This window comes from Brassica rapa, chromosome A02 (assembly GCF_000309985.2).
Source record: "Brassica rapa cultivar Chiifu-401-42 chromosome A02, CAAS_Brap_v3.01, whole genome shotgun sequence".
Lineage (NCBI taxonomy): Eukaryota > Viridiplantae > Streptophyta > Magnoliopsida > Brassicales > Brassicaceae > Brassica > Brassica rapa.
In genome coordinates this window covers 11,008,006-11,023,009 of record NC_024796.2, presented here as the reverse complement: position 1 = coordinate 11,023,009, position 15,004 = coordinate 11,008,006, and the positions used below count along the sequence as shown (strand labels likewise).

Sequence of the window (15,004 nt, the reverse complement as noted above, 5' to 3'; positions counted from 1 at the left end):
AACAATTCTAAAAAATGTAGAAAATATCATTTGAACTTAAAAAATAAAATAACATTATTCAAACTTAAGAAAAAAAAAACTTATTCTTGTTCAAAGTTCAAATAATTGTTAAAACATAAAATAAATTCAATATTTTACCAAATATTGAAAGTATACAATAAGCTAAATATTTGAATTAGTTCTTCATGTTATTGATACTTAGTGGAGGTCTTTATTCAGGATTGAATTAGGATTTGATATGAAATTTGTTGGGTTTTTGATTTTTTTGAGTTTTTTGGAATATTTATATAGGTTCAGGTTCGGTTCCAATAAAATCCAAAACCTGAAATATTTCAACAAGATATATTCGAATGTTATGTTAGTTTCAGTTTGGTTCAAATTTACCTGTTCTCGGGTCGGAAAGGTTCGATCTCTTAATTTTATCATTTTGAAAGAAAGTCTGTAAGATTTTGTCGTGAAAATACACTTGAGTATATCAGCAAAATGGAAAGAGAAAATAAGAAATGGAGAACAAATAATCAAAAGAAATAAGTGGGCTCCCATCCACATTCACCAGCAATGATTGCCTCACTGCCTTTGCAGCTCCACTTCTGCACCTTTCCTCTTTCTTTTTCTTTATTTTAGTTTGTCTGCCCGAATTTTGATTTGCTTTGATTTAGCCCACATTTCCCTCCATAACATATACATAACACTTACACGCTGTGTTTAAAACCGGACCGACCCAATGATTAGACCAGTTCGACCATAAATCGATTAAATAGCCGAATTGGATCTAAAAACTAGTTCGATCATGAATCCGTTATGTACAGCATTAAAACGCAAAGTTATTAAACTAATTAAAACTGTTAAAACTATCAAAAATCTATAAACCATTCATATAAACATAAAATTAATTTAATTTTTATGTTTTATGTTTTAAATTTGTTTATATTTTAATTATATATCATATTTACAAATATTACTTTTAAATTTACACTAAAAATATATTAAACCAAATTGTTGAACCATGTTTGATTCGATCGGACCATATTGAATCGTGACCTAATAATTATCTGGTTCACCTTTAAAACACTGTAATAACTTATAATCAAATACAATTTGGTCATATTTATACGAAGTTGGTTAAATCAAAGTCTGATCCCATAGTTCAACGGGACGATTGATGATGAATCCATCGCATAATACTAGTTTTTTTTTTTTTGATAAAGGGCTTAGCATAATACTAGTTCCAATCATATAAAATTGTGAATCAAAGATCCAGACTTTTCTGACAATGTCAGTTTGTTGATAATTTAAAATGAGCTGTCTTAAACTAAGAAACCTTATGCAATTAAGTCCAAACACCCAAAAGATAGATTTGTTGTTCGCGAATTACAAATTTTTTGTCTCCCTGATATCCTTAGCTCCTTCCATGGCCGTCGTTTTCTCTCCTGCCCTCTTTTTTCCTTTTTCTCTGCCACTCTCTCTAGTTGTCCAACTTTTCTAAAATGTATTTAGTACACGATATAAAAAGCAAAAGTTATGTTTAAAACAATCAATATTTTTTTAATAGTTATATATTTTTTAATGGTGGAGTAGTTGGCTCTGTCTCTCTGGTTTAGGCTCACGGTTGTTCCTTCTCCAATAAAGATCGACTTGGTGGGGGTTTGTGGTCTTGGTCTCGGGTCTAGCTGTCTGTCCATGAAGTTCACTGTCTGGGTGTGCTTAGCAAGCTGTTTTTGACAACCCAATCATTAAGAACTGGTCACCAGGTACGCCTAACTCTACCGGGTCGAGCTCTCGCTATAACTGCGGGTCGATTCTGCGGCAAGCGAATGTTCCTCCCCACTGTATCCTTTGTGTACTCCAATTTGTGTAAGTTTTATTTATGTTGATCTGCTACTAGTATTCTCTGTCAATATCTGTAAAAATTTTAAAACTGGTAATGAAATCTTAATTTTTTTTACCAACAAAAAAACTCAAAAATCATCATTAAAATAAATATATTCAAATATAGCATTACAAATTTCGACATATCATTTAATTATATATTTTTAAATTATACAATTTGATTACTAATTTTTTTCAAAAATATATACAATTTTTTTATTGAAAATAATAAAAAATTTAATCGTAAAATCATTAGTTTTTTATATATTTACAAATTTTATAAATATTGTAATATTAATTTTTGATAATTATTCAATTTCTTACAAATTTATTTAATATATTTAATTAAAATAAATAGATAGAAACATCTATCTAAGATTATAATTTTAAATATATACATGCATATCCTTAAATATAATTTTAAATAAACAAAATTATTTTTATCTTAATTTTTAAGATTAATTAAATCAAACTTATATTAAATATTGATAAGAAAAAAAAATTACAATATTAATAAAATTTTATTTTTAATTTATATTTATCTGTTAAAAAATATTTTAATTTTTTTACTGTACATGGTGCAGAAAAACACCTAGTAATTCATGCTAAAATAAGTATTGTTACATAATTCGTGAAGAAAAAGACAAGATATAAAAAACGATTTGAAATAGGTTTTTCTCCAGCGTGTGCATAGATGGTGTACCTCATCTGATCTTATCTCCATGAGTCCATGATCGAGTGATACCGATTAGGTGTAGGCACGAAGCAGATATCAGAAATTTTAAGGATATCTACGCTCCGTTCTACACGTATAATCGGTTTTTTTATTCAATTCGATATGTAACCTTTTGGATATTTGGTATTCTGGATATCTGGAAAATTTTGTAGTTTTACCAGATATTCGATACGATCCGCAAAAAAATAATTAAAAAAAAATTTATATAAAATAATAATATTTTTAAAAAAAACTACATATTTTCAAAATTTTCAATAACTAAATAACTAATTTAGTGAATAAAATATTATAAAAGTTATATAGAGATATAAATATATATATGTGTGTGTGTGTGTGTCATAACGGATAGGATCGATATCCGTTTTTAAGAATATCAGTATATGTGATTTGACCCGTCTTTGACGGATATTGAATTTTGGTATTTATTTAAGTTACGGATATCCAGATTTTTCTTATCTAATCAAAACGAATAACGAATCAAATCAAAACTTATGGATATTACTTTTTTTGTTTGTAACCAAATAATTATTAAGGTTGATTTTATATATATTTTACTGACTCTTTGTCTGTATCAGATATATATTGACTAGTATGATCTCATACTATCTTTCATAAAACATGATAAAAAAGGAAATAATTATTTTAATATATATTGGGAGCTTGATCTGTAATATGTCTTCTGAGGTTGCTTCACGTCCAGGAAAGTCACTGTTATTAATGAACAATACTCATTCAAATTGAAGTTACAAAAGGAAAAAAAAAACAGTTTAGTGATTATTCTTAGCTAGCATATCAAACATCTATGAGACTCCTTTCAAGTAATCATTTTGATAAGTACGTAGATTTTAGACTTTTAAGTACTTACGTTATCTGATCACAATCGAAGAAAAAATGTTGAAAAATAAATGAAGAAAAAAGTGGCATAGAGTGCTTACTTAATTAGCCTTTGTAATCTTTTAGCTAAATAAATGTATGCTTCTGACTCTTGATCGATACTAGTCATCATCATTTTTAATTTTTAATTTTTTTTTTTTTGTTCACGCATTCATAAATCATCATTTTTAATTAGCCTCTATGATAATATCATAGTAATTATTACAGTACATCTATTTTAACTTCTTATATCCAGGGAGGACGGCGTATGACTAATATTGATAAGCTCATACATGAATTTATGTGGAGACTGAAACTATTTTAGACTAAATGTGTTTGCATTGATTACATAAGATGTAAAAACTAAAAGTCGTTATTATTATCATTATGCATATAAATAAACAATAATATGACAATGTGTGTGTCTATATATGGTATAAATACTTGTAGAAGCTCAGTTGCGTGATCTCAAGTTCTCAACAGTGTTACAGCTACGATTGATTGATTGTTGATGCTTAATCTATAATTAGATAAAATTATGTTAACAGTGTTTTACATAATCAAAATTAAAGCTAGCAAAAGGAGATCACTAGCATGTAAATGTTGGAAGAGGGATGGTAAGCATGCCAACCAACAATTCTCTTCATGCAAACTAGTTTACTTAATTATATATGACAATAATATAATTTCACACCATGTTTATGAATTTGAATCGTTGTCTTGTTTGACCTAAAATATCCTTCCTCACTGAAAGTTAGCAAGTTCTTAAAAATCATTATCCCAAAACTGAGCCAAGCGCGACAACGGGAAATGTTTTTTTCCCAATATAATTATATCGTGCTAAACTAACAAAAGGACTAAATAGTTTAAGATAAGAAATTATTTTATCAATATTTAATAGCATCTCCATCAGTGGAGATTGTAATTTGGGGTACTTAACATAAAATAATAATATTTTAATATGATATTTATATACTTTTTTTTTTTTTTTTTTTTTTTTTTGTTCAAATATGATATTTATATACTATAATTTAATTATTTTAAATAAATATTAACAAACTAAAAAGAAACATGTGGCAGTACAGTTTAGGAACCAATTCTAAAAAGAGGGTTTAATGGTGTACCTCCGAGCTCGATAACCTAGGTAGATTTTTAAAATTATTTTAACTTTTTTCTAGTTAAAAAAAAAAAAGCCAATCGCGGGGTTTCATTTGGCGGTGGAACCCGCGCACAGTAACAAACCTGATCCTTATCTAAGGATTATTTTGATAAAAATCTTTAAGTTTAGTAGATTCCACACTATATTATATTAATTAATCCCTAAAAATTTTTGGGTAAGGATCCCCAATAGACCTGCCCTAAAGAACCTCAACTATTTCTCGTTCTTACTTTTGTGTATTTATATTATTACTTTTTGGTTAGGAGTTCTTCAAACATCCTACATCCTACCGATGGAGAAGGTCTAAGACCACCTCCAACGGTGACTCTGACCACAGATTCTAAATAAAAACAAAAAAAATAAATCAAAAATGAGATAAATGAGCAAAACCGGTTCTAAATATAACACTTTTAGAATCAGTAAAAACCCCATATGTGCCTCTTTGTTATTGGTTAAAACAAAAAAAGCAGAAAATCTGACCTTCTCTTTCTTCCTCTTCGTTAATGTCTTTTTTTTTGTTTTTCTGAGAAATTGGTTCGTCGATGTTCATAGATATTTTGAAAAATCTTTCCAAATCATCACATGAGATCAACCGTTTGTTTGTTGGATGAGAGATGCTGAGCTTGGATAAACAAAGGCCTGAATCGTCATCATCGGAGGAGGTGCAAGCTGTGACTCCGTGGGTCGTCTCCGGTAATGTCGATCACGAGAAGGTGATCGAAAAGTTCGGCTGCGATAGGATAGACGAGTCGCTGATTGCAGTTGCAGGGGACAAGAACTGCCAATGGTACGTCTTATTCATTGTTTTCACGTTATTAAAGTAAAAAGAAAACAAAATCTTACAAAAACTATATAGTTTCATATTTTATCATTACCCCTCAGAAAATGAAGAGAATTACAAGAAATGCCACGAAGTGATTTTGAGGAACCCTTGAGTTTCTTTCGGTCGTTTTCTCTCCCCATGTCTCTTTGATCCGAAACGTATTTTTACTTATTTATAATACTAAAATTTATTTTATAAAAATTGGTGGTCACATATACCACCCGTAAGCCTATCAACATCAGTGTCGGCAAGTATTCATAAACCTTTTCTCTCTCGACGTGTATCTCCATAAAAACACATAATGTAAGACTCACTATATAGTTCTATAAGCTCGTGTAAACTAAAAATATTTTGCTGATAAATACGCTTGAGACTTCTTTTTTCTTTGTCGATTGTTTGAGACTTTTGGTAGGCATACTGAAAATCTGAAATGTACACGAAACAATTTTAGTGGAAACTGGAAAAGAGGTCTATCACGGTGAGCTGGTGGGTAAGCTAGGCTGACAGTGCTACGTCACTTGCTGACGCCATAATCTCGTTTTCAGATCTCTATTAGAGCTGATATCATCTTCAGAGCATAGCGAAGTAACATTGGTATAGGACCCTCAAATTTTTTCAAAAAAAATATTTGAAAACTCTTACTAAATTGCTTTTGGTCTCCAGACGCCCCTGATCATCCTCGTTCAGAGCATCTCCATTTTCTAAAAAGAAAGAAAATTCAATAGGAAAGGTTCTTTAAAATGTGTCTCAATAAACGTACTTAGCATTTATTATATAATTACAAAAAGTACATCTATTATTAATGAAAATATGGTAAAGTTAACCACTGAAGTGTGGCTTAGAGCATCTTCAATGTATTACTCCAAATTTTACTCTAAAATGGTGTAACTTCAAAATGGAGTTGAATTTTACTCCAATGTATTACTCCATTTTTTACTCCAAAAACATTTTTTTTTATTTAGTTAATAATTGTTAGTAGTACCTTCAACTTATAAGAATTTAACAATTAACCCAACTATTTTATGTTTACAAAATTTCCATAATAATAAATTTTATTTCAATTAAAAATTTATCATAAAAATACAACCAGAAATTATCTTCCAATTTCAATTCGTGCAGTTTTTATCATATGCAATTTTTCTAATTCAAAAATATTTATATGCATTAAAAGGACATAAAGAAAAAATAAAGTTTTGTTTTGTAACTTGAGTTATGTATTGGGTCCTATTGGTTGTGCATATATCAAGTTCAACAAGTACAAATGTTATTAATCATAAAATTTGATCCACAAGATTAAAAAACTCATCTATTCCGTTTTAATAATACTTCACCGATTTTAGTAGTTTCAAAAGCAATTTACAAAATTATTAAATTACTTATTTAAATTATTTTATTTTATATTATTTATTCTTAGTTTTGAATTTTATGAGTTTATGCATATTTTATGTAAACAATTAAATAATCTCTTGCGGAGTATTATATTTTTCATGCTATTATATTATTTTAAGTTTGAAATAAAAATATTAAAGATTAAAAAGACCATTTCATAAATAAAAAAAGTTCAACTCTAAAATGGAGTATTGAGTAAGATTACTCTATAAATGGAGTAACCCTAGTCAATACTCCATTTTGGAGTTGAATATGGAGTGGGGTTGAAGAAGATTTTACTCTAAAATTAAGTTTAGAGTCAAAAATAGAGTAGGGTTGAAGATGCTCTTAGGGGCTTTTGTCGTTGAAGATGATTCAACAGTTTTGTAAGTCTAGGACAGGAAAACTAGTTATACAAACCACCGGACGCGATAGATCAATTGGTTTAAGCGCATACATTTGTGATGTTGCGCTCCTGGTTTGAAACCCGGTGGGAGGAGGGTTATACCATGTCTCGTTATAACAAAGCATCACCTCTCCAACATTGGAAGATTATTTGGGCCAAAGGCCTAGACACTTCATAATTAACATGAAAAGAAATAGATATATAATTTACTAAATTATTGGGAACTATTAATTACTGTAGACATTTTGGTTATGTTTTATTCATTCTTACAACGATATATCCTCTTACATTTGTAGAAACCTTATTTTACTACAATAGAACAACTGATATTTGTAATAATACCATAAATTGAAAATTACAATACCAAAGTCTATTGATAAATAATAATTGAAGAGTCGAGAAGATTAATTTTTTTCCTTAAATCTTTAATGCCTTATAGTGTGATGGTTTGATAGCGCTCAGATTCTTAGAATACAACTGTATATGTTTCCGTCTCCCATCACTGAAGAACATGATATCTCAAACCTATTTTGTGTTGTACTCTCTGAGGCAAAATTAAAAAAATACTAACATAACTATTCAAAGTAGGATCAAGTGATTTGTTTTTGTTGAATGTGTGTTTTTTTATAATGCTAGCAAGTCCTTTTATAGAAAAAATAATGAGAATCACAAGTTTCAGCTTTCAACATAAAAATAAAACATATAAATTTTTTTTAATTCTTGTTAATTATATGAATTTATTCCACATTTTGACCAAGAAATTAAAGAGTAATTTTTTTATTGTTTGACCAATTAAAACTAAATAATATAATTTAAAAAGGATTTCTTTTAAATTTTTATCAATATAAGAGATTAACATATATTTGATTTATCAAATTAAGTTAATGAACATGAAGTTCAAGTGACAAATCAAAACTCAAATGCAAGTTCAAATATCCAACATGTGTATTTGCTACTTTGTACAAGTTTCTCAAATCACACACATTAAACTTTTATTTTTCATTCAATTACAATCTTATTTTTGACACATGAATACATTATGAATAATGTTCAAAACATAGTTCCAACAACACTTTCATTCACTACTAGACTGCATTATAGACATGCATGGGGCTAGGCCAATATAAAAATAGTCACATGGAAAAGTAAATGTCTTCGTTTATAACTCTGAGTCTCTTTAAGCAAAAAAAACTTTGAGTCTCTATTTAGGCTTCGAATTGTAAAAGCAGTTCAAGCAGGACAGATCAAGCAGATCATGCAGATCAAGCATGATAAGTGCAGATCAAGCAGGACAAGTGCAGATCAAACGGGACAAGTGCAGATAAAGCGGATCATGCAAGAGAGAACCAAATCAAATAATTTATTATAACTTATGAATGACAAAATCAGTTTAAAACTATAGATCATATATTAAAACAATAAAAATGACATTTAGATATCTAAACAAATATCTTAGATGTTATAGGATTGGCCGAAATACCTGTAAATGTTTTATAAGATACTTATACTTCTTTTATTTTCTTATTTATAAAAATTAAAAATTATATGACAAAAAATAATAAGTAGAAAATGATAATTTTGTATTGTTAAAGTTGTAAATAAAATAAAATAAAAATATTGTATTCGTAAAACTAAATAAATATATTTTAAAAGTTATGTGTTGTAACAAAGTTATTTATTGACCAAACAAAAAAAAAAGATCAACACCACCAAATGTTGGCGGGTGAGATCTGCATGCAGATCTCCTGCTTTTTCCACAAAAAGACAAAAAATATTGAACTGTATGCAGATCTCCCGCTTGAACTGCTTTTGTAACCAAAAAACGATGAATGGTGAATACAGTGCGGGAGAACTGCATGTGCATGAGATCTGCACTTGTCCCACTCCTCCATTCAGACACTTAGATTTAAATTGTATTGAAAAACAATCATTAGGTGGTTTGCACAAGTGAGCTTTTTCATGTTTGCAGTTTTGTCCTTTAACTGGTTGTTATACCACATCTAATAGTTTACTCTATTTTTATTATAAAATAGAGTAATTCTATAATTGAGTTACTCTATAATAGAGTTTGAGTTTGCTCCAATAGTACTCTATTTTAGAGTAAAAAATAGAGCGATGAACAAAAAAAATAAGTTACTCTATATTTAGAATAAAACTATTTTTCACTCTATTATAAAGTGAAAATTAGAATACCATTAGAGTATTTTTTATTCTAAACTTTATTATAATAAAAAATAGAGTGGAGTTAAAAATGTCCTTGGTTGTTTTTGCTTCCTCGTAGTCATTTATAGTTTACAAGGATTGACCATTAGGGAACAAACAAGATTCAATCAAAGAATCTTGTATTAAGTCCTATCAATATCAATCATAGGTTATTGTTAAAAACTTTCGTTTTTTCAATTCTCTATTTAAAACCAAAAAAAAAAAAAACAAGTGACGTCTTGTCGGAAAAATTCGGGTCGAACGGATGAAGCAAGAAATAGATCACTAGGCTCTAGTCTAGTCTAGAAAGTGAAGTCAGAACAAACATAAAAACTATTTTGCTTCCTCGTAGTCATTATATACTAAAGATTATTCAATAGTTGCATCACACACCTGTGGATTATTCTTAAAAACTATTTTGGTTAGAAATTAGTTATCTTTATTGTGCAAGACAAGTAAAAGCACTTCAAAAATAGATTTTTTAGTCAAATTATCTTCACAAAATAAAAATTAAAAATTAAAAATAAGAAAGTAGCAAATAGTTAAGAATTGGGAAAATGACGTTTTAAACACTAAAAGTGTCACTTTCTAGCACTTTAAAAACTGAAGTTATTTGATTAGTACTTTAAACATTTAAAGTGATATTTTTATCATAATAAACATCCAAAGATGTTTTTTTTTGATGAAAAGTTAAATTTATTGATCATCATGGAAAAGAATAGTTATGTACAAAATAAATCTAGAATCTCAAAAATCTTGCTCTTTACCTTTGTCCTTACCCAATATGGGCCTCAAACCATCGCTGCATCAGTTTCGTTAATCCTCTCTTCTCATAATATCGAATTGACATAATCCTCTGTTTTATAGTTTTCTCTATCACCTTGGCAAGCTGGTTTGCTGGTCTACTCCGCTGTGTGTGCCGTCTCTCGTTACGCTCCCGCCAAATGTATCCAAAGACGTTTTTCTGTTCATAGACGACCGGTACTATTTATTTTACAGGTCAAAATAATGACATGTCGGTTTCTTTTTTTTCTTAAATAGAAAATAAAAATACAGAAAAATTCGAATGAAATTATAAAAAATTGTAAAAAATTCAAAACTAAATTAAAAAAAAAACTAAAAATTCAAAAACATAAAAACTAAAATTTCAAACTTAAAAATAAAATAAGATATTAAAAATTCTAAAAATAAGATCTAAAATTAAAATGTCAAATTTAGAAAAGAAAATAAAAATTTTAAAAATTCTAAAAATTCTAAAATAAGATCTAAAATATTTTAAAAATAATTAATTTGAAATTTTTCTTTATTTATTTGTATTTTTATATTTAGAGCATAAGAGTTTTTTCCATCTTTAATGAAATATTTTGATCATTTTTTTTAAGAAAATATTTTTGGGACAAAACTCAAAATAATCTATTTGAGAAATTTATTAGCCATGCGTGTGGCCACCATCAATTAACATGGGGTGAAATTGGCGGCCCCCGAGATGCTTTCTGTGAAGTGTACTTAGGCGCTAGTCGGACTATATAAGGTGTATGGATATCCGGATTATAAAAAAAAGTTTTTGATGGTAGCAAGTATATAGATGAGATTTTCTTCATTCAAAATTGTGTTAATTTGGTTTCTAATCTTCTACATTCACCACTCAAATTTTCACTTCAAACATGAATTGTATTTAAAGTCAAAAATAAATGACACATGCTTAATAACTAGACGCTAGTGTCTAGCAGTATCAACGCATGGATTCACGAGTTACGACTCTTCGTTTTCTAATAAAGTAATTATGAGACCGCTAGGCCTTCTGGCCTTCCATACCCATAGTCCCATGCATGTTACTGTTAACAGTTTCCAAGAAACGTCTGTGCTTTAAAAACGTAGTTTTCTTTTTATTTGTATATAAGAACATTGAACACTCGGATCTTGGTTATATTTTAGACTTGTACGTCGTCTTTGAGTAGAATGAGTTCAAGCTCAGAAATAGTATCTACAATTGTGAAGAAGTGGAGAGAGCATCCACCTTCTTCTTACTCCCTCAAGGTTGACAACTTCAAACAGCTTGAGAAGTCAACAACGTCCTCTGATGATAAATACCAGTCTCGCCTTTTTTCCTCGGGCGGATATAACTGGTAATGATCATCTTTTCATTTAGCGTTGAGAGTAACGAGCCCTTTACTTTACGATACATTGGTTGTTTTAATCTTAGTGTTTATATACTAAGACAATTAATATGCTTGATATAAAAACAGGAAACTGATCGTATACCCACAAGGGAACAAAAAGGACAATGGGGAAGGATTCATTTCGATGTATGTGGAAATAGACAGCGAAAGCCTGACATCAACACCACAATGTGACGTGTTTGCGGAACTCATTTTCTTTGTCTACAACAAGAAAGAAAACAAGTACTTTACTATTCAAGGTGTATTCTCATTCTATCTCTCTCTAATATATATTCACATATGTTTCAGTCATCAATATGTTTGATGTATTCAGATGTAGAAGTAAAGCGGTTCAATGCACTTAAGAAAATATGGGGGTTGCAGCAAGTTCTTCCATCTGATGCTTTCAATAAACTTGAAAACGGATACATCTTCGAGGGAGATCAATGTGAGTTTGGTGTTGAAGTCATTGTTCCTTCACCCCTTAGACCATCTCCAATGGCGCTCTATAATTTTCTCTATATTTCACTCTAAAATAGAGTAACTCTATTATAGAGTTGAATTTGCTCCAATGGTTCACTCTATAATAGAGTTACTCTATAATAGAGTGAAATATAGAGTATTCTTGTTTTTTCACTTTATATTTGGAGTAGAAAAATAAGATTACTCTATATTTCACTCTATTATAGAGTAACTCTATTATAGAGTGAACCATTGGAGTAAATTCAACTTCATAATAGAGTTATTCTATTTTAGTGTAAATTATAGAGGAAAAAATAGAGTCCCCTTGGAGATGCTCTTACCAAATGGGAAATCCTCTCTTTTAATGAGAAACTCGAGGATCCCAAGTTCTCTTGGACTGTTGAGAAATATTCTCAGTTGAAAGAAGATAAATACATATCAAACACTTTCTCAATGGGAGCATGGAAATGGTGAGTATATATATATATATATACATAGTATTGGACACACAAGTATGTCTTTATTAACATGCATATGGGTTTGTGTCTGTACTACGAATGGTAGACGAGTTTATGATAATCACTATTTTCTAGGGTTCTGTGGCTGTATCTGAAGGGTGACTCTAGAGCAGATGGCAAATGGCTATCCCTTTATCTGCTTTTAGCTGATAGTGATAAACCAAAAGCAGGTGAGAAGATTTTCGTGCAAGCAAATTTTCGAGTTCTAGACCCACTTGGATCCAATCACTTCGAAATAAAAAGTATCTTCTAAAGCACAATTACTTTAATTATGTTCTGTTTGCAAACTAACTATATATACTGATAATTTTATTTACTTGCACTTGCAGTGAGCCATTGGTACAATTATATGAATTTGGGTTGGGGCTGGAATAAGTTATTGTCTTTAGCTGAACTTCGGAAGTCTTACTTGGACAAGGAAGACGCGTTGAACGTTGAGATTGAATTTGAAGTTGTTTCTGCTACCAAATATTCTCCCATTATCTAAGTACTACTACATTGCTATTAGACAGTGCTACTATGTCTTCGACCCTTTTTTTTATTTTTACTCGAATTCTGTATTTTAGACAAAATTGGTTTTATTAGAGAACTTCCCTTTGCAGTTTTTATTATTCAGGAACACCACAAGTATAATCTTCCAAAAACTGTTCTACCATCTCTTAGCTACTTGCTACGACATGTATAGTTTACCATTAACTTGGTATAGATCTGAGTCAGAGTGTCTTCGGGTCTTTTCTGCTTTCGGAGGGTTTGGGGATAGTTAAGAATTCTAAAAAAACTTTGTACAATCACAGTTTTTCCAATTTAAAGCAGCTTAGTGAAGAAACTTGGCCCTTTTTGTTTCTTACCAGTTACCACAATGGTTATTTGGTCAACAGAAACGAACGTGCGAGTAGAAAATTAGAAGACAGAGGAGCGAGATAGAGAGAGACGTTTTGTTAGCTCATCAGACATAGAAAGCTTGTAAGATTATAGTGGAATCCTTTTTAACCTGTGTAGCATAAGCAGACAATTGCTATTTGGTTTCTACTCAGGTTGCTTGTGGGGATAGTCATTACCAGCAGCTGCTTTCGGACTCTGGACGGTGAGGATGTTAGTTTGCCCAATTTTTGAAATGGGCTATCCATTCTGTCGCCGCCACACTTATCTTTGAGGTAAACAAAATGCATCTTATGTTCTGGTAAATTTGAATAAGATAATGATAATAGTCTTTCTTTTAATTCAGAGCACAATGGATACTCCTTTGGTGATGTGAGCTTTCGTTTCAGCTAGATATATATGTTCACTTGCTCTGTCATTCAGACTTATCTATTGCATAGTTTGTGATTGAGCTTCTTACAGAACCATGTTGCACTTTCGCTGGAGAAAAGTCGTGGTTCAAAGTCAGTTGCTGGTCTCTGCTGGTAAGGGACGTCCGATGCATGAACGAGCTGAGCTTCTAAGCCGTCCTGGAGGTGGACTGTGGAATAGTGCTAGAATTGTACCTTCCAGTTTCGGCTCTCCTCTAGTGGTATGCGTTTACATTGTTAGTTTCAAGGGAAAGTCTCCTTTGTTCAGCTTATAACTGATACTCTTTTAAGTATCATAACCACAGGTGTGAAACATGTTATGTCACCTTCTTCAGTTGGCTGAGGAACACCGATTGAAAGGCAGGATTACTATTCTAAATACCACAGGACACCGAACCGGAAGAAATTGTCAACGGAAGAGTATGAACAGTTGACACAAGAAACGGCTAGGAAAGCAATGGCAGGACTTGCTGCTTGTCCAGGATTCGGTGATTGAGCATGCTGATCAAGTTGCTTCCTGAAAGTTATGATGACGAATTGGGTACTGAATCAGATTCAAACTGTGAACAATCATGGACAGGTTTTTTTTTGGTAGAGAGTGTAATTAAACCTTTGAGGCACAACAAACTCTTAGCTTATTGCTTACCATTAACTTGTCAGGTTTTTTCAGCTTTGTGAGAGTTTATCTTTTTACCTACTATCTTGTATCCAAAACGTTTTATGTATATAATACATAATCAGAAAATAGCATCTCCTCTTCACAACTCCTAATATGGGGTTCTTATTTATTTATTTTTATTTTTTATCTGAAAAAAATAAAAATAAAAAAAGTTAGCCATTCGCGGACCGTTACGTATTAGTGGAACCTGCAAACTATGCAAGCATCAAGAAAACAAGGCTGCTTATTTTGGAGTTGGAAGCATCGTCATTTATACTGTTTTGTGGGATCTACATTTAAATCCTATGATAAGCAACTGCGGTGCAGATGCTCTTAGTAACTAGACTCTAGCAGTATCAATGCTTGGCTTCATGAGTCGACTAGAGTAGGCACAAAAAACGAATCGAACCAACCAAAGTTAAACCCGACTCAAACCAAACCTTGTTCTATACATAACCTAATTGGTTAATGATTTACTCAAC

General features: G+C 30.6%; 2 protein-coding genes and 1 long non-coding RNA gene across 3 annotated transcripts in view; 2 read left to right on the top strand and 1 right to left on the bottom strand.

The window, feature by feature from the left end:
• The window catches only part of LOC103852615 (SNF1-related protein kinase regulatory subunit gamma-1-like), a 423,770-nt gene that overhangs the window by 108,774 nt on the left and 299,992 nt on the right, over nucleotides 1-15,004 (top strand). The window lies entirely within an intron of this gene.
• LOC103852601 lies at nucleotides 394-13,993 on the bottom strand. Its single transcript, XR_001957699.2, has 3 exons — nucleotides 13,915-13,993; nucleotides 5,118-10,400; nucleotides 394-1,901 (listed from the first exon to the last, which is right to left on the bottom strand). It is a non-coding gene; the product is annotated as an uncharacterized LOC103852601 (long non-coding RNA).
• LOC103852604 lies at nucleotides 5,190-13,186 on the top strand. Its single transcript, XM_033285043.1, has 7 exons — nucleotides 5,190-5,424; nucleotides 11,372-11,562; nucleotides 11,683-11,855; nucleotides 11,930-12,076; nucleotides 12,392-12,527; nucleotides 12,651-12,817; nucleotides 12,905-13,186. Exons 1-7 carry the CDS (start codon nucleotides 5,422-5,424, stop codon nucleotides 13,060-13,062), a joined length of 975 nt encoding a protein of 324 aa, XP_033140934.1. The 5' UTR covers nucleotides 5,190-5,421; the 3' UTR covers nucleotides 13,063-13,186.